The sequence below is a fragment of the Podarcis gaigeae genome (assembly GCF_964106915.1).
Source record: "Podarcis gaigeae genome assembly, chromosome: 7".
NCBI classification, from domain to species: Eukaryota; Metazoa; Chordata; class Lepidosauria; order Squamata; family Lacertidae; genus Podarcis; species Podarcis gaigeae.
In genome coordinates this window covers 3,574,925-3,594,598 of record NC_139683.1, presented here as the reverse complement: position 1 = coordinate 3,594,598, position 19,674 = coordinate 3,574,925, and the positions used below count along the sequence as shown (strand labels likewise).

Sequence of the window (19,674 nt, the reverse complement as noted above, 5' to 3'; positions counted from 1 at the left end):
CAGCTGGCTGATAAGAGAGGGAGAAAATATTTTCTCCATACACTCTCCCCATCCCAGGCATAATTTCATAAACTTCTATCATCTCGGCTCCTGCTCACCCTTTCTCTAAATGAAAAAGTCCCAAATGCTGCGCCCTTTCCTCACGGGGGGAGTTGCGCCAACCCATGGATCATTTTGGCTGCCCTTTACCACACCTTCTCCAACTCTACGTTATCCTTTTTGCGGCGAGGCGACCAGAACGCAGTGATACAAACACGGCCACCCCGTAGACTTGATTGATGCAACGTTACCCAGCCAACCTGCAAGCGAATCAGGATGGATGCACAGAAAACAGGTCACTTGGAAACAAAGCGGATTTGTTTTATAATTTAATTTTTATTGAAAATTTTATTTACAACATGACATAAACCCCCCACCACTCCCAATACAGAAATACAACAAGCATAACATACAAGAGAATAAAGAACCAAATAAACTTCCTTTATCCTGTATCTGGCCTCCTTATTTACTTCTTATAAGCTACTTCCTTTATGAATACAGTGGTACCTCAGGTTAAGAACTTAATTCATTCTGGAGGTCCGTTGTTAACCTGAAACTGTTCTTAACCTGAAGCACCACTTTAGCTAATGGGACTTCCTGCTGCCGCTGGAGCACAATTTCTGTTCTCATCCTGAAGCAAAGTTCTTAACCTGAAGCCCTATTTCTGGATTAGCGGAGTCTGTAACCTGAAGCGTATGTAACCTGAGGTACCACTGTAATTATTAAGATTTTTCTAATTATAACTTAAATATCCACAAAGTCTCCTGCAGACATTAATCAAAACAAGTCCATGTATGTATTTTAGGGCACTGTTTTGTGAAGTATTCTCTGCATTTCCCCCAGGCTTTTTGAAAGTCTTGTCTAGTGTGATCTCTAATTGCCTCTGTTAATCTAGCCAGTTCAATATACTCTTAACAGTTTGTCTTGCTGTTCCATTTTTGTTGGCACAGTTTCTTTTTCCCAGTTTTTAGCAGTTAGGATCCTTGCCGCTCCTGTGGCACAGAGGAATATTTTCTGATCTTCTCTTGCTATACCTGTGTCCATTATCCCTAGTAGAAAAGCATTTGCATTTTTCATAAAGTTATACTTAAACATTTTTTTAAGCTCATCATATACTATACTGTATTCCAGAAGCTTTTGATTTTTTCACAGTCAGTCTCCCTCATTGAGCAGGCTGACAGATTTGATTTAAATCAAATCGATTTAAATCACAATTTAAATCACTGTCAGTAAGACTTGATTTAAATCTTTTTTTTTTTTTACAGAAAGACTCATTCTTGCTAGTATAATCTTAATATTTACAACAAGATGGAGGTTTCATTTTTGGAATAATAAATTTTCAGAGTAGTTTTTACAGTTATGTAAAACATGACTGATTTGGTTATACTATTAGAAATACATAGACAGGTAATTATGAAATTATTGTGAGGTTTAATAAGTCAACTGTTTATATTTGGACAACTTTTCTGCTGTACTTTATTGGAAGGAGAAAAACAATCATTTCCTTAATAACCATTTAAACAATTTATTTAACTGAAACAATAACATTAGAGCATATGTATCCATGTTCGTTAACTGATGTGGTTAAACAAGTAAAAGAAAAAACTTAGACTGAGTTTTAGCATACAAGAAAAACTTAAAATAAATTTTCTGATGAATAGCCTTTGGACCATAATGTAACTTAAACAGAAAAATATCTTTAGCAAGATTTTCCTCCAAAAGCATTTTATTTTAAAAATCCAATTTAAATCCAAAAAATCCTATTTTTATTTATTATTTTTATCCACCCTGCTTGGAAGTGACTGTAGACAGTGTGCCTGGGACTTCAAGGGCAGAGCTTGGTGGACACAAGGGGAGCCTAAAGCAATAGCTCTCTTATACCAAGAAGAATATAGCCTATGATCCTTTCCATTGTCTTCACCATAAGATTTGGGGAAAGCCCTTTTAGCTCCCTTCCAGCCAAAACTGGGTGGAGCAACAAAGGTGCATTTTATCTCTGTGAGAAGGTTTCGTTTCAACACACGCTCACATCCCTGCCCTCCATTCTACACCCAGGGTCAGGGACACTCCTGAACACAGATCCGAACACAGAGCCCGTCACCGGGTCTCGTTTTTAGCTGCCACGTGTCCGAAAAGGTTGCAGAGGGAACTTTGGCAACAGGACGTCTGGAAGGCACCAATGCCCATATCCATGTTCAGATTCGGGCAGCTCGGCGAACACTTCTTGGTGATTCTCTTTCTGACGGTCAAGAAGCCTTCGAAATGGAAAGGGGAAGAGAAGGGGAAAGTGTTATTCTACTGGCCCCACCTGGGTTGCAAGGAGAAAACAGTTTACAGGTTAATGTGAGGAATAAAAAATGTGCTGCTTTTTTTCCAGGGGCCAAAAAGGAAAGGTTGCTTGCTTGCCTTTTCAAAAGGTCGAACGGTTGCTCCAGTTAGACAATCGCAATCTTGCTTAAAACTTTAGAAGCTTGTGGTTAGAACACCCAAAAAACTGGGCAGCTTACAACTTATCAGTATGTGTGAGCAGATGTAGAACCAGCTCAGAATGGGGCTTTATCGCTTGAGTCAATGTGTAAAACGCATGAAAGCATGAACAATGACCGCTCCCCACGTTAAATGGGGGGTGCCCTTTGCGTGGTCATGCGCAGCCCCCTGGACCCTATGCAGCACCATTAGCACAGGCTTGGCTTCGCCTTCCTGGAGGTCAGATTATCTGAGATCACTGTCTACGCCGTTATTCACTTACTACTTCGGCACCATAAACGCCTAAAAAGTTTTACCGCTTAGCCCACAGGAAAACATCTATTACTTTGTTTCAACTATAGATTTATTATACAGTGGTGCCTCGGGTTACATATGCTTCAGGTTACATACGCTTCGGGTTACACACTCCGCTAACCCAGAAATAGTGCTTCAGGTTAAGAACTTTGCTTCAGGATGAGAACAGAAATTGTGCTCTGGCGGTGCGGCAGCAGCGGGAGGCCCCATTAGCTAAAGTGGTGCTTCAGGTTAAGAACAGTTTCAGGTTAAGTACAGACCTCCGGAATGAATTAAGTACGTAACCCCAGGTACTACTGTACTTCTATGGACTTTCAAAGATTGACAGACGTGTGTTCATTTGATTTCAAACACATTAGAGAATTTACAAGTGTACGCATTTTGTTTTTGTTGTACCGAATTATGTATATTAAGCAATAAGAATTGCAGTGCGATCTAGTAGACTGGTCATCGTGTTGCTTGTGTTGTTTTGTTTTGTTAGTTGCCCAATCCCACCTGGGGAAGTGTTGCCAAGGTGATCAGGCCAGGTGGGGGGAGGGACTACCTGCCCACACAATAGGGGGCGGATCTTACCTGGGAATCGCCAGTTGGCTCCAGAGCTTCTCCCACCCTACCCACCCTCAGTTAAGACTTCTTTTGCAGGTTAACCTTTTCTCCACAGGTACGCGGGCGCTGCTGCACCAAGGTCTCCATTGAAGGGCCGGAAAGGAATTCTCCTGCATTGGCAGGTTTGCCTTTCCCATAGCAAAACGTCACAACTTTGGCGGTACCAGGCCTTGGGTGGAATCCTTTAGCCTATCTTCCCTAAATGGGGGTGAGTGTGTAGCGGTGACCCACACCCCTCTTCTCTTTGCGCGGCGATTCCCCGTTAAAGGGGTTGTTTGAGGGGAGGCGTTGGCCATACACCTAGAGGTCGTCATTGCTCTCCCCTGCGACGACGGCGTAACGGGGGCGGGCTCTCTCTGCTTGACATATGTTCTCCAGAGCCAGCCCAATCCCCACACATTCTGGATAACCCTGATGTCCCCCAGATCCCCGGCGGGGGACTGAGAGGGATAAACGCCCAATGCCTAAGCCAAGATCTACCCAAATCTGAAACATAATAAAGTTGTGGCCAATTTTAATCCCATAGCACGTTGTCTTGAGTCGTTATTCCACACGGGGGCTGCCCAGTGTTTGGGGAACTCTGCCTGTCCACACAAAAATAATCATGAGTGGTGGTCGTGAAATTCAGAGGAATGGGATATGACAACAAAGGCATGGATTTTAGTATTTTAATTACCGTATTTTTCGCTCTATAAGACACACCAGACCATAAGACGCACCTAGTTTTTGGAGGAGGAAAACAAGAAGAAAAAAAAATCTGAATCCCAGAAGCCAGGACAGCAAGAGGCATCTGGCTTCTGGGATAGCCTCTTGCTGTCGTGGCTTACGGGATAGTCGCACAGGCTGCATTCGCTCCATAAGACACACACACATTTCCCCTTACTTTTTAGGAGGGGAAAAGTGTGTCTTATAGAGCGAAAAATACGGTAGGTGGTCGTGATAGGCTGTAAACCCTGCACGTCCCCAGCCAATGGGGAGCAGAGAAGGGAACCTTGTATTCGAGGATCGGTGATATAAGCTTGTGTTTTGCTAGATTTGGATGTGCCTGCTTTCGGGCACCTGTTCTGGCAGGAATGCTGTTGCAATCAATAAATTCTTTGCTGCTTCACCAATTCTGTTCAGACTTTATTTTGAAGGGTCCTGGGACACTGAGACTTGTGACCTGCATCTTATATCTCACAGTTAACTCAAGTGGCTTAGCGCCGGTTGCCCGAAACTGCAGGAGGGGAGAGTTGCTCTTGCACTCAGATTCCTGTTGGGATATCTGGTTGGTCCCTGTAGAAGAGGATGCCGCACTAGATGTGTAAACAGGGAGAAATCTGAGGGCTCCCTTGGACAAAAAACAAGGACACCAGCCAGGAATACCAGAGCAAAACAGCAGCCAGTAGGCTTGGTCTTTATTGAAGACTGTCGCGACAGGACTCCCACCTGCCACAAGGCGGAGCAAGATGGAAGCCCCAAACAAAAGAAGACCCCAACTTTTATTAGCTGCTAATCCCCATGTTAGGTAAAGGTAAAGGGACCCCTGACCATTAGGTCCAGTCGCGGACGACTCTGGGGTTGCGGCGCTCATCTCGCTTTATATGACTAAGCCGCTTCTGGCGAACCAGAGCAGCGCACGAAAGCGCCGTTTACCTTCTCACCGGAGCGGTACCTATTTATCTGCTTGCACTTTGGCATGCTTTCGAACTGCTAGGTTGGCAGGAGCAGGGACCGAGCAACGGGAGCTCACCCCGTCGCGGGAATTCGAACCACCGACCTTCTGATCAGGAAGCCCTAGGCTCTGTGGTTTAACCCACAGCGCCACCCGCATCCCTCAATCCCCATGTTACACCCCCCAACTACATCACTAATACATCATGGTTACATCATGAAAGGGAAGGTCTGGTGGCAGTAATCTGAGCATCCTGGACCCTGCCCCATGGTTCCCCTTGCCCTCCACCAAACACCCATCAAGTGTAACAAAAGAGATAATTACATTTCCCTGTTTCCCAGCCAAGTTAATCACACCCTTTTGTCTTCATCTGGGTTTGTTATTTCTGGCATGGCTACCTGTCTGGCACTCAGGTATCAGGATGCCAGGGATTATCACCCAGGCAGAGGGGCTGCTGAGTAGCTGAGCTCACATGTCTATATGAATTTCTGAAGTTTTCCCAGTGAGCCAGTACACAGGTACATTGATAAGTGAATTCTTACATTTGGTATCATGCAGCAGAGGCCCTTTGAATAGATAGGAAGAAACTGTGATGAAGTGTTTTGTGGGGACAAATCACAAAAGTCACAAAAGTGATTGTGCTGATTTTGGTAGTGGGCTGCATGTGCATGATATCTGCTCGAGGGGCAAACCCCCCCCAAAAAAAACCTATACATAAATTCCTGCATTAGATTGGCCCTGATCCAGCAGGTTCTTCTCATGTTTTTAACGTGCTGGATAAAAACAGGCCTTCCAAAACCACTGCCCTGTTTGCCAGTAGTGGATGCAGGGAAATCAGCAATCTCCTGGGCTGGGCAATTAAAAGCTTTCCAATCGTGGTGGTTGGTGGGACAGTCTCAAATAGAAAAGGAGGGTTTTTCCACAGCCCTGTTACCATGAGCTGGATTTTGGCAAGGATTGACAGTTTCTGCAAAAAGGGCTAGATTTCACCGCAGGAGACCAGAATCTCAGTTACCGGGTGGGTCCCAAATGCCACTCCTCCTGAGAATGTTTGTTTGTTTGTTTGTTTAGGCAAAGTAAATAAATAAAATAAAAATGTGCACCTCACAACCGAGACCATTCCATTGTGGCTATCCAACCTCCCACAATTTTAACACCTCTTGCACTGGTTTGACCCCTTTCCGTTTTAACAGTACAAAATTTACAAACACCTTCCATATTTCCTCAAAATCATTTCTCCTGCGTATTCCCCATCTTACCTTAATGGCACATGTTAATTTATCATTAATAGCTATATCCCACACCTCTTTATACCATTCTTCCATTTTATATTCTGCTTGACCCTTCCACTTCCTAGCTATAATAATTCATGCAGCTGTCAATAAACTTGTGAGCAAGTCCTTCATAGCCTGCAAAGCTTCCACCCCATCGTAAATTGATAATAATGCTACCTCTGGACTTTCGGTCAGCTTTAACCCAGTGATTTCTGTTACCTCCTTAAAAACCTTTTGCGGAAAAAAATATTGTACATATTTACACCCCCACCACATGTGAAGATAATTCCCTGTTTCCTGGCAACAATCCTGGAACATTCTGCCTGAAATGCACATGACCAAATGTTGCTTTGTTGAATCCTAACAAGACAGAAGTACTGTTTTTGGGGGACAGGAGGAAGGCAGGTTTGGGGGACTCCCTGGTCCTAAAGGGGTAACTGTGCCCCTGAAGGACCAGGTGTGTGGCCTGGGAGTCATTTTAGACTCACAGCTGTCCATATAGGCGCAGGTCAATTCTGTGTCCAGGGCAGCTGTTTATCAGCTCCACCTGGTACGCAGGATGAGACCCTACCTGCCTGTGGACTGTCTCGCCAGAGTGGTGCATGCTCTGGTTATCTCCTGCTTGGACTACTGCAATGCACTCAACGTGGGGCTACCTTTGAAGATGACCCGGAAACTACAGCTAATCCAGAATGCGGCAGCTAGACTGGTGACTGGGAGCGGCCGCCGAGACCATATAATACCGGTCTTGAAAGACCTACACTGGCTCCCAGTACGTTTCTGAGCACAATTCAAAGTGTTGGTGCTGAACTTTAAAGCCCTAAACAGCCTCAGTCCAGTATACCTGAAGGAGCATCTCCACCCCCATCATTTTGCCCGGACGCTGAAGTCCAGCTCTGAGGGCCTTCTGGCGGTTCCCTCGCTGCGAGAAGCCAAGTTACAGGGAACCAGGCAGAGGGCCTTCTTGGTAGTGGCACCTGCCCTGTGGAACACCCTCCCACCAGATGTCAAAGAGGAAAACAACTACCAGACTTTTAGAAGACATCTGAAGGCAGCCCTGTTTAGGGAAGCTTTTAATGTTTAATAAACTATTGTATTTTAATATTCTGTTGAAAGCCGTCCGGAGTGGCTGGGGAAACCCAGCCAGATGGGCAGGGTATAAATAATATATTGTTCTTGTTGTTTTCGCTGCAACATTTAGAGCTTTAAAAATGGGTTAATTGTCCCGCTGAACTGGAAACCTGCTTTCAACTTACCAATCCTGAAAGAGGCGACTGTGGTCATGCAGTGCGTGTCATTCTCTGAGCACCTGGTGGCCTTGAGGCAAGACCAGTTGCTGGACGATGGTTCGCACGTGAAGCACCACAGCGGGTGAACTGGGGAAAGACAGTGCAAAGAATTATTGAATTAAACCAAAAGCATGTGATGATGCATAGGGAGAAAGATGTGGGACATAATACAGCGGTACCTCAGGTTACATACTCTTCAGGTTACAGACTCCACTAACCCAGAAATAGTGCTTCAGGTTAAGATCTTTGCTTCAGGATGAGAACAGAAATCGTGCTCTGACGGCGCAACAGCAGCAGGAGGCCCCATTAGCTAAAGTGGTGCTTCAGGTTAAGAACGGTTTCAGGTTAAGAACGGACCTCCAGAAGGAATTAAGTACTTAACCTGAGGCACCACTGTACAGTGGTACCTCTGGTTGCAAACGGATCCATTCTGGAGGTCCGGCCGTATCCCAAAGTTTTCTCAACCAGAGGACCACTTCTGTGTATGTGTGAGCGGCGAAACACTTCTGGGTTTGCTGCTTTCGCAACCCAAAGTTTACGTTACCCAAGGGTGACGTGACCCAAGGTTCCACTGTATGCAAATGGCAGGCTGGGAGAGGCTATGGAAAGCAGGTCTGAAATTTATGGCATGTTCTTTACTGGCAGAAAAAATTACGAAAATGATGTACCGGTGGTATTTGACCCTGGTAAAGTTAGCAAAAATGTATAGAACAAGCACCAATATATGCTGGGAATGTAAAGAAAAAGAAGGTACTTTTTGTCACATGTGGTGGACGTGTAAAGTACCGTATTTTTCGCTTTATAAGACGCAGCGGACCACAAGACACACCTAGTTTTTGGAGGAGGAAAACAAGAAAAAAAATATTCTGAATCTCAGAAGCCAGAACAGCAAGAGGGATTGCTGTTCAGTGAAAGCAGCGATCCCTCTTGCTGTTCTGGCTTCTGGGATAGCTGCACAGCCTGCATTCGCCCCATAAGACGCACACACATTTCCCCCTACATTTTAGGAGGGAAAAAGTGAGTCTTATAGAGCAAAAAATACGGTAACTAAAAACATTTGGGAAATGATATATAATGAAATGGGGGGGGAATGTTCAAAATAACTTTTGTTGGGGAAAAAAACAGAAGCTTTCGTATCAGGAATTATAGATCCCGAGGGATCTATAATTATAGATCCCGAGATCCCAAAGGGTCAGAGGGAACTGTTCATGTATGCCACAATGGCCGCTCGGATTCTACTAGCCCAGAGAAGAAAGGAAGAGACAGCCCCGACCAGAGAAAAATGGAAATATCAAGTTTATGGACTATGCCAAAATGGCAAAACTAAGTGGGAAGCTCAGGAATCAAGAAGACAAGAATGGAGAATATTTAAGGATTATATAAGATCATATTGTACCAATCACACCATATTAGCAGAACTTGAGCGATACTTGTAAAGACAACAAATACCGTTTGTGGAGTAGACGGGAACAATATTAAAGAATATAAAACTGTGCGGGGAAAACGATGACAATATAAACAGTACAATGAGAATGACTGGAAGACTTGTTTTGTCAGAAGTCTTTTTTATTTAAGTGTTTAAGTATTAATTGGGAAGATTTATGAACGTAAGTTTGCTTTTTCTTCTTTTTCTTTTCTATATTTTTTCTTTTCTTTTTTCTTAAGTGTTTTTTCTTTAATTTTCTTTTTGTAGTATGAGATTGTAAATTCTTTGTATGTGTGAAATTTAAATTAATAAAGAACATTTTATAAAAAAGAAGACAATAAATTTACAAAAGAATGGAAAATGTACTGGAATATAGTGCAGTGTGTTTTTTTCTGGTGGGACACAGGGGGACGAAAACCCCTAAACATTTTGTGAATCTTTGTACTTTTGCCCATTTACTGTATTTATTTTTCCTAATTTGAACTATAAAATGGTGATTTTCCCAGTCAAAATGAGAGTACCCCCTGAACATTTTTTAAAGGGGGAAAAAAGCACAGTTATAATGTACCTTATATGCAAAATCATTGTAAACAGGTCAAAACATTAGCAGGATTGTAAACACACTTGTAATGTAACAGAATGTCTAGATAATTTAGGAAGATGAAAAACTGGAGAAGTGTTGATATGCAGTTGAAAATAGAATCAATAGGACCTGTGGAAAGGACGGCGGGAAGTCAGGAGATTCAGAGTAATCTTGATAATTAGATTGGGAATTGTTTTTGTTGCATGTTTATATTTTGGAAAATCAAATAAAAAGTTATTTCAAAAAAAAGAATTAAAGAAAAAGCATTTAAGGATGAGTTACAGCCGCTCTGTGTTTCTTCACCAGCCCAATAGAATAGACTTGCATTTCCCACCCATCCTTCCTGGTGGTCCAACAATCTCTCGTCATAGACTAGCCACTAGGACCTTTCCTCCCAGACCTCAACACCAATATTGTTATAGATGCAAGTAAACCCTAAAGGTAAAGGTACCCCTGACCCTTAGGTCCTGTCATGGCCGACTCTGGGGTTGCGGCACTCATCTCACTCTATAGGCCAAGAGAGCTGGCGTTTGTCTGCAGACAGCTTCTGGGTCATGTGGCCAGCATGACTAAGCCGCTTCTGGCGAACCAGAGCAGCGCACAGAAACGCCGTTTGCCTTCCCGCCGGAGTGGTACCTATTTATCTACTTGCACTTTGACGTGCTTTAGAACTGCTAGGTTGGCAGGAGCTGGGACCGAGCAACAGGAGCCCACCCCGTCGTGGGGATTCGAACCGCCAACCTTCCGATCGGCAAGCCCTGGGCTCTGTGGTTTAACCCACAGCGCTACCCGCATCCCTAAACCCTAGAAATTAATAAATGCTAGGATTTTGATTATTTGTGTTACAAAATAATTGAGCTCTGGGATAGTGGGAGTTGTAGTCCAACAACATCTGGGGACCCACAGGTTGAGAAAGGCTGGCTTTGTGGGATGAGGCTCCCAGTTCCAGGACAAAGGGGTCATTTGTTCCTTTTCTCGGAGACTGTACCACGAGTCCTTGTGTTGCTGTTTTGCTGCACAAAATCCTATTTGAGACGGAGACTTGAAGAAGGGTTGTTGACTTGTAGGGATGGTAAAGGTAAAGGGACCCCAGACCATTAGATCCAGTCGTGACCGACTCTGGGGTTGCGGCACTCATCTCCCTTTATTGGCTGAGGGAGCCGGCGTACAGCTTCCGGGTCATGTGGCAAGCATGACTAAGCCGCTTCTGGCGAAGCAGAGCAGCGCACAGAAACCGCTGTTTACCTTCCCGCCAGAGTGATACCTATTTATCTACTTGCACTTTTGATGTGCTTTCTTTTTTTTTAATTTTTTATTTATAAAATTTTCAAATTTAACAATAAAGGAAAAACATTCCATTTGAATTATACATCCAATTCTAATTTTTCCACTTTCAGACTTCCTTCAGTCTTTCTGGAAATTTCATGTTTTCACAATTATTCACATTTCTTGCATCTGTATTGTTTTGGGTTTTTTTTAACCAAATTAATCTTAACAATTATTATAAAACAATATTTCTTTCCATTATTATCACAGAGCTTCTTGAAAACCTACAAACGTTAATTGACCTTCACATATATTCTTAATATACTCTGTAAACACTTTTGATGTGCTTTCGAACTGCTAGGTTGGCAGGAGCAGGGACCAAGCAACGGGAGCTCACCCCATCGCAGGGATTTGAACCGCCGACCTTCTGATCGGCAAGTCCTAGGCTCTGTGGTCATCCGATCCCCTGCAATATAGGTTCGCTGACAGGTGGCCTAACAGATCACACACACCCTCCCCTCTTTCTACAGTATCCAGAGACTTATCGTAGTAATCTGGGTTTACAACATCTTTGCTAGGAAAGCTAGCAATTTCCTGCCGTCCACGAGAACGCAGGCAGGTGAGCTAGAAACGATTATCCCCATCCGTGCCTGAGGCTGGTCTGTGTTTCCTGAAAAACAGCCAAATTCCACCGTTCTTGGAAACAAGAGGGACTATCAGCTTGTGCTGTCGAAGTTGAGGAGGCTTACCTTCGTTTATGCAGAGGAGGAGAAGCATGCAGAGAGGGACAAAGAAGCAGGTCTTCATCTTCAAGGGATCCCCTTTGCCTTGAACTGGATCCTCCGGGGCTGATCATAAACGTTTGAGGTGTGCCGGGGCGATGGGTTGAGCATCTGTACTCCTTCCCAGCTGGAAGGGAACGTCTGAGAACAATGGAATGTGGGAGGGTGACTCACGGGTGCCGTGCCTTCGGGAACAGCCCATCGCCAGGGGCAAGTGTTGCTTCCAGAAATCATTTGTTGCCTCGGCCCAGTAGACCTGAAGGAGCGTCTCCATCCCCATCGTTCTGCCCGGACACTGAGGTCCAGCTCCAAGGGCCTTCTGGCGGTTCTCTCACTGCAAGAAGCAAAGTTACAGGGAACCAGGCAGAGAGCCTTCTCGGTGGTGGCACCTGACCTGTGGAACGCCCTCCCACCAGATGTCAAAGAGAACAACAACTACCAGACTTTTAGAAGACATCTGAAGGCAGCCCTCTTTAGGGAAGCTTTTAATGTTCGAGCCATTACTGTATTTTAATGTCGTGTTGGAAGCTGCCCAGAGTGGCTGGGGAAACCCAGCCAGAGGGGCGGGGTATAAATAAAATAAAATTACAACAACAATAATTTCTTATTTATACCCTGCCCATCTGGCTGGGTTTCCTCAGCCACTCTGGGCGGCTTCCAACAAAAGACTAAAATACAATAACCTATTAAACATTAAAAGATTCCCTAAACAGGGCTGCCTTCAGATGTCTTCTAAAAGTCTGGTAGTTGTTTTTCTCTTTGACATCTGGTGGGAGGGCGTTCCACAGGGAGGGCGCCACCACCGAGAAGGCCCTATGCCTGGTTCCCTATAACCTGACTTCTCACAGCGAGGGATTATTATTATTATTATTATTATTCCTCAATGGACATTTAGACGCAATGTAAATATCTTATTTTATTCTAGGTCTACACATTCTTCGTGAGCACTGCTATAGAAAAAGGAAGCTTCTATAATTCTTTGGAATTGCACCTGAAAGAGAGTCTGCACCCCCATCGGTCTGCCCGGACACTGAGGTCCAGCTCCGAGGGCCTTCTGGCAGTTCCCTCACTGCAAGAAGCCAAGTTACAGGGAACCAGGCAGAGGGCCTTCTCGGTGGTGGCACCCGCCTTGTGGAATGCCCTCCCATCAGATGTCAAGGAAGTAAACTTTTAGAACACATCTGAAGGCAGCCCTGTTTAGGGAAGTTTTTAATGCCTGATGTTTTATTGTGCTTTTAATTCTGTTGGGAGCCTCCCAGAGTTGCTGGGGAAACCCAGCCAGATGGGTGGGGTATTTGTGTCCCACTTTTCCTCGGTAGAGGGCCCTCGTATTTACGGGACCACCTCTCCTGGTCTGTCCCACAGAGGACCTTAAGGTCCATGAATAACCATAGTTTAGAGGTCCCCGGCCCTAAAAAAAATCAGATTATCCTCCACCAGGGCCAGGGCCTTCTCAGTGATGGCTCCGACCTGGTGGAATGCTCTGTCCCATGAGACCTGGGCCCTGCAGGATTTAACCTCCTTCCGCAGGTCCTGTAAGACAGAGCTATTCCACCTGGCCTTTAATTTGAATTCAGCCTGATCTTTTATTCCCCTTCCTTCCCTCCCCCTCCCCTTTTTATGAAGATCACCCGCTCTGGGATCCCACAGCTAATTCTCCCCTGGTCTCCACACTGGCCCAAATAGGAATAACGTAGCCAGCTAGTGATCATCTAATGTTTATTGGATGGATTTCCCACCTAAATTGATTTTTGAATTCTGAATTTATTGTTATTCACGTTTTATATTTTATTTTATTTTATGCTGGTTTTTTTGTTGTTGCATTAATTAAGTGTTTTAAATTTGTTGTTAGCCACCTCTGAGCCCGGTTTTCTGAACTGGGAAGGGCAGGGTGTAAATAAAAATTTATTATTATTATTATTAGGCATCAAAGTGTTTGAGATGGCTTCCACAGCATTTGGTCTAATTCCACTGTAGAGTTGGAAGGGGTTCCATGTGTCATCTAGTCCAGTCCTCTGCAATGCAGGAGTCACGGCTAAAACATCCTTATTGTGTTACAAACACGGTGACTCGGGACTGTCAGTTTCCCGTGATGAAGGACTGAGGATTGCAGAGGTCGTTTTGTGGTATGATGGCAGAGGACGAAGCTTTTGAACAAATGTCTTTTTAATTAAATATAGAAGTGTCAGCTCCCACAGGCCAAACAAATGTCTTAATTCAGTATAGTTCAAGGCTGCTTACAAATCTCGTTTTTGAAATGTACAAAAAAAATATGTAATTGCTTTGATTACATTGTAATCAACCCCCTTGTAATTATAAAACGCACATGCTTTGGTTATGTTTCATGATTGACTCAGTAAATATGCTATCCTTATTCAGTGGCAAGTGTGACATCTGATTAAAAAAGCAAATTTTTATTTCGTTTTTTCTGGTTGTTGTTGGTTTTTTGTTGGTTTGTTTGTTTGTTGTTTTGTTTTGTTTTGTTTTTTGCTGTACCTGCCTGTCGTTATTAAAACTCAACAAAGATAAAAAATAATAATAGTAATAAATTGTCCAGTAGCACCTTAAAGACCAACTAAAAAAAGCTTATACAAAAGCTTATACCAGAACAAACTTAGTTGGTCAATAAGGTGCTACTAGTAGAGACATCACCTTGCCAACAAAGGTCCGTATAGTTCAAGCTATGGTTTTCCCAGTAGTGATGTATGGAAGTGAGAGCTGGACCATAAAGAAGGCTGATCGCCGAAGAATTGATGCTTTTGAATTCTGGGGCTGGAGGAGACTCTTGAGAGTCCCATGGACTGCAAGAAGATCAAACCGATCCATTCTGAAGGAAATCAGCCCTGAGTGCACCCTGGAAGGACAGATCCTGAAGCTGAAGCTCCAAGACTTTGGCCACCTCATGAGAAGAGAAGACTCCCTAGAAAAGACCCTGATGTTGGGAAAGATGGAGGGCACAAGGAGAAGGGGACGACAGAGGACAAGATGGCTGGACAGTGTTCTTGAAGCTACCAGCATGAGTTGGACCAAACTGCGGGAGGCAGTGGAAGACAGGAGTGCCTGGCGTGCTCTGCTCCATGGGGTCACGAAGAGTTGGACCAACACAGCTATCTACCTGAAAATAAAAAAATAAAGAATTTGAAGGGAAGGAACTCTGGGTAGCAAACAAGTGATAAAACATTTCATCGTAGCTGTGACTCAGAGCCTCAGTGGAACCTCCATGTTTAGGAACAGTGTATCTCTGAATGTCACTCCCTGGAGGTGGCGAACAGGCAGAGAATCCTCTTGCCTTGATTCCCTGCTTGCCGCTGTTGGGCAGCAGAAGCTGGGCAGGAGGATCTTTGGCCTGATCCTGCACAGTTCTTCTTATGACTCCTGAGATGACCCAAAACCACAGGGCTTTGCATAACTGCACCCTGTTGGAAAGGTCAGCAGGCGTATCGTGATGCTGCAGAGACCTTGCACACCTCTGAGGTGCAACTACTGGAAAAACCACTCCTGCAGCTTCCACAGGGCAGGGCAGGCACCTCAAACCAGACATTGCACTTCATTTTTTTTAATAATTTTTTTTATTAAAGGTTTTCTCAATACAACAAAAAAGCGAACAAAATAACATATAATTTTTTCAATATCCACATTTTCTTCACTTCTTTGGACTTCCTCACATCTCTCGTTCCTGCGTTCTAAGTTTTTCGAACTTTACCCAGCAATTTATCACCTTGTTTCAATTCTTATATTATAATTTCCAATATTGTGTCCCTAATTTTAGATAGTTTTACCCAAACCCTAAAAGCTTAATTTTAGCATAATATTTATCCAAAATTTGTCTTTTCTTATATTTTCATTTATCTTCATACTCCTTTTAACTATCTTAATGGTGCCATATTATTAATAATCTTACATCTTTCTTAACACTCATACAATTTACAGTATTTTTGTAAATAGTCCTTAAATTTCTTCCAGTCCTCCTCCACAGCCTCTTCTCCCAGGTCTCTGATTCTGCCAGTCATCTCTGCCAGTTCCATATAGTCTATCAGTTGCATCTGCCATTCTTCCAGTGTGGGCAAATCTTGGGTTTTCCAGTGCTTGGCGATAAGTATCCTTGCTGCTGTTGTTGCATACATAAAAAATGTCCGATCCTTCTTTAACACCCTCTGGCCGACAATGCCCAAAAGGAAGGCCTCTGGTTTCTTAGGGAAGGTATACTTAAATACCTTTTTCAACTCATTATATATCATTTCCCAGAAAGCCTTAACTCTAGGGCAGGTCCACCAGAGGTGAAAGAACGTTCCTTCAGTTTCTTTACATTTCCAACATTTATTATCAGACAAATGGTATATTTTTGCAAGCTTGACTGGGGTCATGTACCACCTATATATTATTTTCATAATATTTTCTTTCAAGGCATTACATGCCGTGAATTTCAACCCGGTGGTCCATAACCTTTCCCAGTCAGCAAACATGATATTGTACCCAATGTCCTGTGCCCATTTTATCATAGCCGATTTAACCGTTTCATCTTGTGTATTCCATTTTAGCAGCAAATTATACATTCTTGAAAGTACCTTAGTCTTAGGTTCTAACAATTCCGTTTCCAACTTTGATTTTTCCACCTGGAATCCTATCTTTTTATCCATCTTAAAAACCTCTTTGATCTGAGCATAATGTAACCAATCTCGCACTTTATCTTTTAGTTTCTCCAAACTCTGCAACCTCCAATTATCTCCATCTTTTTCTATTATTTCCCAATATTTCAGCCATTTGGCCTCCATATTGAGTCTTTTCCGGGCCTTAGCCTCCATTGGTGAAAACCACCTTGGGGTCAGACATTGCACTTCAGTCAATCACAATATCCCAGGACTAGAAGTCAAAGTTGGTGGTGTGATCATTGTGGGTGAATAAAGCAACCACTCAGGGTATTTTGAAATTTTCAAATGCCAACTCCCCTCTGGAAAGAACAAACCGGAGGCTTCAGATTTCAATCTGCTTTAACATTTTAACTTTTGCACATCGGCTGTAATTTTTATTTTATCTTTTGGTAAGAAGCTTTTTGGGACGCGGGTGGCACTGTGGGTTAAACCACAGAGCCTAGGACTTGCCGATCAGAAGGTCGGCAGTTCAAATCCCTGCGACGGGGTGAGCTCCCGTTGCTCGGTCCCTGCTCCAGCCAACCTAGCAGTTCGAAAGCACGTCAAAGTGCAAGTAGATAAATAGGTACCGCTCTGGCGGGAAGGTAAATGGCGTTTCCGTGCTCTGCTCTGGTTCGCCAGAAGTGGCTTAGTCATGCTGGCCTCATGACCCGGAAGCTGGACGCCAGCTCCCTTGGCCAATAAAGTGAGATGAGTGCCGCAACCCCAGAGTTGGCCACGACTGGACCTAATGGTCAGGGGTCCCTTTACCTTTACCTTTTAAGAAGCTTTTGAGGCTGCTGGGTTTTTCTAGCATTTTTACAATCGAGCAGCCACAGCCCCAGTGAAGAGATCGCCTCCTTTCAGACCAGGACGAAAGGAGAGATCCCATGAGGTCATTTCAGGCCATTCCATGAAACTGACAGGGTGTGGATTCAGGAGAAATTGAAGAAAGGATCCCTTTGCTCAGCTTCGTAACTTGCAGAGAGTTTTGTTCATAGGAACATAGGAAGCTGCCTTATAGTGAATCAGACTATCCATAGGTACATAAGAAGAGCGTGGATGGGGTATAAATCATCATCATCATCACCATCTCCTGGGTGATGTGGATGTAATTAGGTAGTTGAATGTGCATGCGTACTCTGCCCATTTCCCATCCACTCTGTGCAGCCCCGGGCACTGGCAACCCATGTTATGCCACTGAAGCCATGCAAGTTTGAGACCACCACTGCCCTCCTGCAGGAGTGAGTTCTGCAGGTTACCTACACACTGCGTGAAGAAGGGCTTTCTTAGGAGAAAGGAGTGGGAAGCGAGGATGCTGGCACAGATCGCAGTGCATGGATTGCACTCCTTCCTTGCATGTGTCTTTTGGCACCCAACAACCATTTATTTCCTGGCAAACACAGGCTCGAAGGAACATGTAACAGGCACGTGGCAGTTTCTCGCTCCCAGCAGTTGCATCTGGTTTCACCTCAACAGGTAACATTGCACAAGCGAAATGTGAATAGCTAAATCAAATCAACACCAAATGTCTCTTTCTTCTTTCATTTATTTCCCCCTCCTTTGGAAGAATATCTAAGCACGACATGATTCTGCTTTTCTTCTGTCCCGGTGCTCATAGGATGCTCACCAGCATCTTGCATAATACAATGATTTACTTTTACTTTGAACTTTTGTGTTAAGATCGACTTTTGCGTTACGATTCTTCTGGGATGACTGTGTTAGTTAAGAGTTATCAGCAGGGCTGAATCTGAAGAAGGAGCATCAGGATTGCACCCCAAAGTGAGCAATGATCCGCATGAAGCAGCATGTAGAACCCTAGGACTGGATCATCTGGCCCAACCCTCTGCAATGCAGGGATCTTTTCGTCCAATGACCCTGAGATTCAAACCCAGGACCCTGAAATTAAGAGTCGCGTCTTGTATAACACTATGGTTATACAACAGAGAAGGAACTTCTAGTGGGTGGACCAGTGTGGGGGTGAAAACGATTTCTGTACCAAGAGGATACCTGCTCATTTCTGGAACAATTAAGAACCCCCGCAATTATGAATTCAATGGTTTTGTGAGTTAATTAAGATTTAAGAATCTTTACAACAACCACCTAATTTATGTTCTGGAAGCTAGAGCAAGCTTTCTTCGGAAGAGTGCTTGTTGCAGCCCGAGCTCTTGAATGTGATAAAAATAAATAGTAAATGGGAATGTGATACCATTCCTGTTATACGCTATCATTCCTGCACTGCAGGGGGTTGGACTAGATGGCCCTTGGTGCCCCGTCCGACTGCAATTCTGTGATTCTATGATCAAACCAAATTCTCATGGGTAAGATTTCAGGCAAGATTTCACAGCGAATGCTTGATTTGGGGAGAATAGGGAGGTAACTACAGACCACAACTGGGTTAACCTGGAAACATTCCTAGTTAAGGTCTGCAGAAAACATAAAAACTCACGGCCTAGGACCCTCATACCTATGGGACCACCTCATCCGGTATGCCCCATGGAGGCCCTTAAGGTCCATAAACAGCAACACCCTAGAGGTCCCAGGCCCCAAGGAAGTCAGATTAGCTTCAACCAGAGCAAGGGCCTTTTCAACACTGGCCCCAGCCTGGTGGAACGCTCTGTCTCATGAGACCAGGGCCCTGCAGGATCTGATTTCTTTCCGCAGGGCCCGTAAGACAGAGTTGTTCCGCCTGGCCTTTGGCTTGGAATCAACTTTCCCCTCTTTCCTTTCTCCTTCTGTGATGGAACTCCTATTTGGGGACTTCCCTGGCTTTTTTCTGGCCCACGTAGGACCAGTCTGGATAGTTGGCCTTGGTGAAGACTTGACGTTTCCATCCCCAAAGAAGTTTTTGATTTGAGTTTCTACTGAAATGAGGCTGCATTTTAATGTTGTACTTAATCTTGTTTTTAAATTGTATTTTAATCAATGGTTTTTATACCTGGTGTTAGCTGCCCTGAGCCCGGTTTTGGGTGGGGAGGGCAGGGTATAAAATTATTATTATTATTATTATTATTATTATTATTATTATTATTATTATTATTATTATTTGTTAGCCAAGGTTACAATCTGCCTTTCGGCCGCTCATGTGCATAAAAATGCATATATTCATGAAAATGACATCCAAAAGAATCTTTATATGGGGGGAAATTGCTTGCAAAAAATGAGTGCGCGTGAGGAAATATGTGATAAAATGCCGATAAAAGTTTTGAGAAGGCTTTTTAAAAATCACAGGCGAATGCAGCAATGCGGAGAACTAAATTTAAGGATGGGAAAGCGAGGAAACAAGATCAACAGGCTCATGGATCCCTCTCCAAAAGAGGCCCCAAAGATTGTCAAGCTTACATCC

General features: G+C 43.9%; 1 protein-coding gene across 1 annotated transcript; it reads right to left on the bottom strand.

Annotated features, from left to right (window-relative positions):
• Positions 1-355: 355 nt before the first annotated feature.
• LOC310849300 (lymphocyte antigen 6E-like) lies at positions 356-11,839 on the bottom strand. The gene is made up of 3 exons (XM_083749505.1): positions 11,668-11,839; positions 7,611-7,730; positions 356-2,294 (listed from the first exon to the last, which is right to left on the bottom strand). Exons 1-3 carry the CDS (start codon positions 11,723-11,725, stop codon positions 2,137-2,139), a joined length of 336 nt encoding a protein of 111 aa, XP_083605631.1. The 5' UTR covers positions 11,726-11,839; the 3' UTR covers positions 356-2,136.
• Between the last annotated feature and the right edge of the window lie 7,835 nt (positions 11,840-19,674).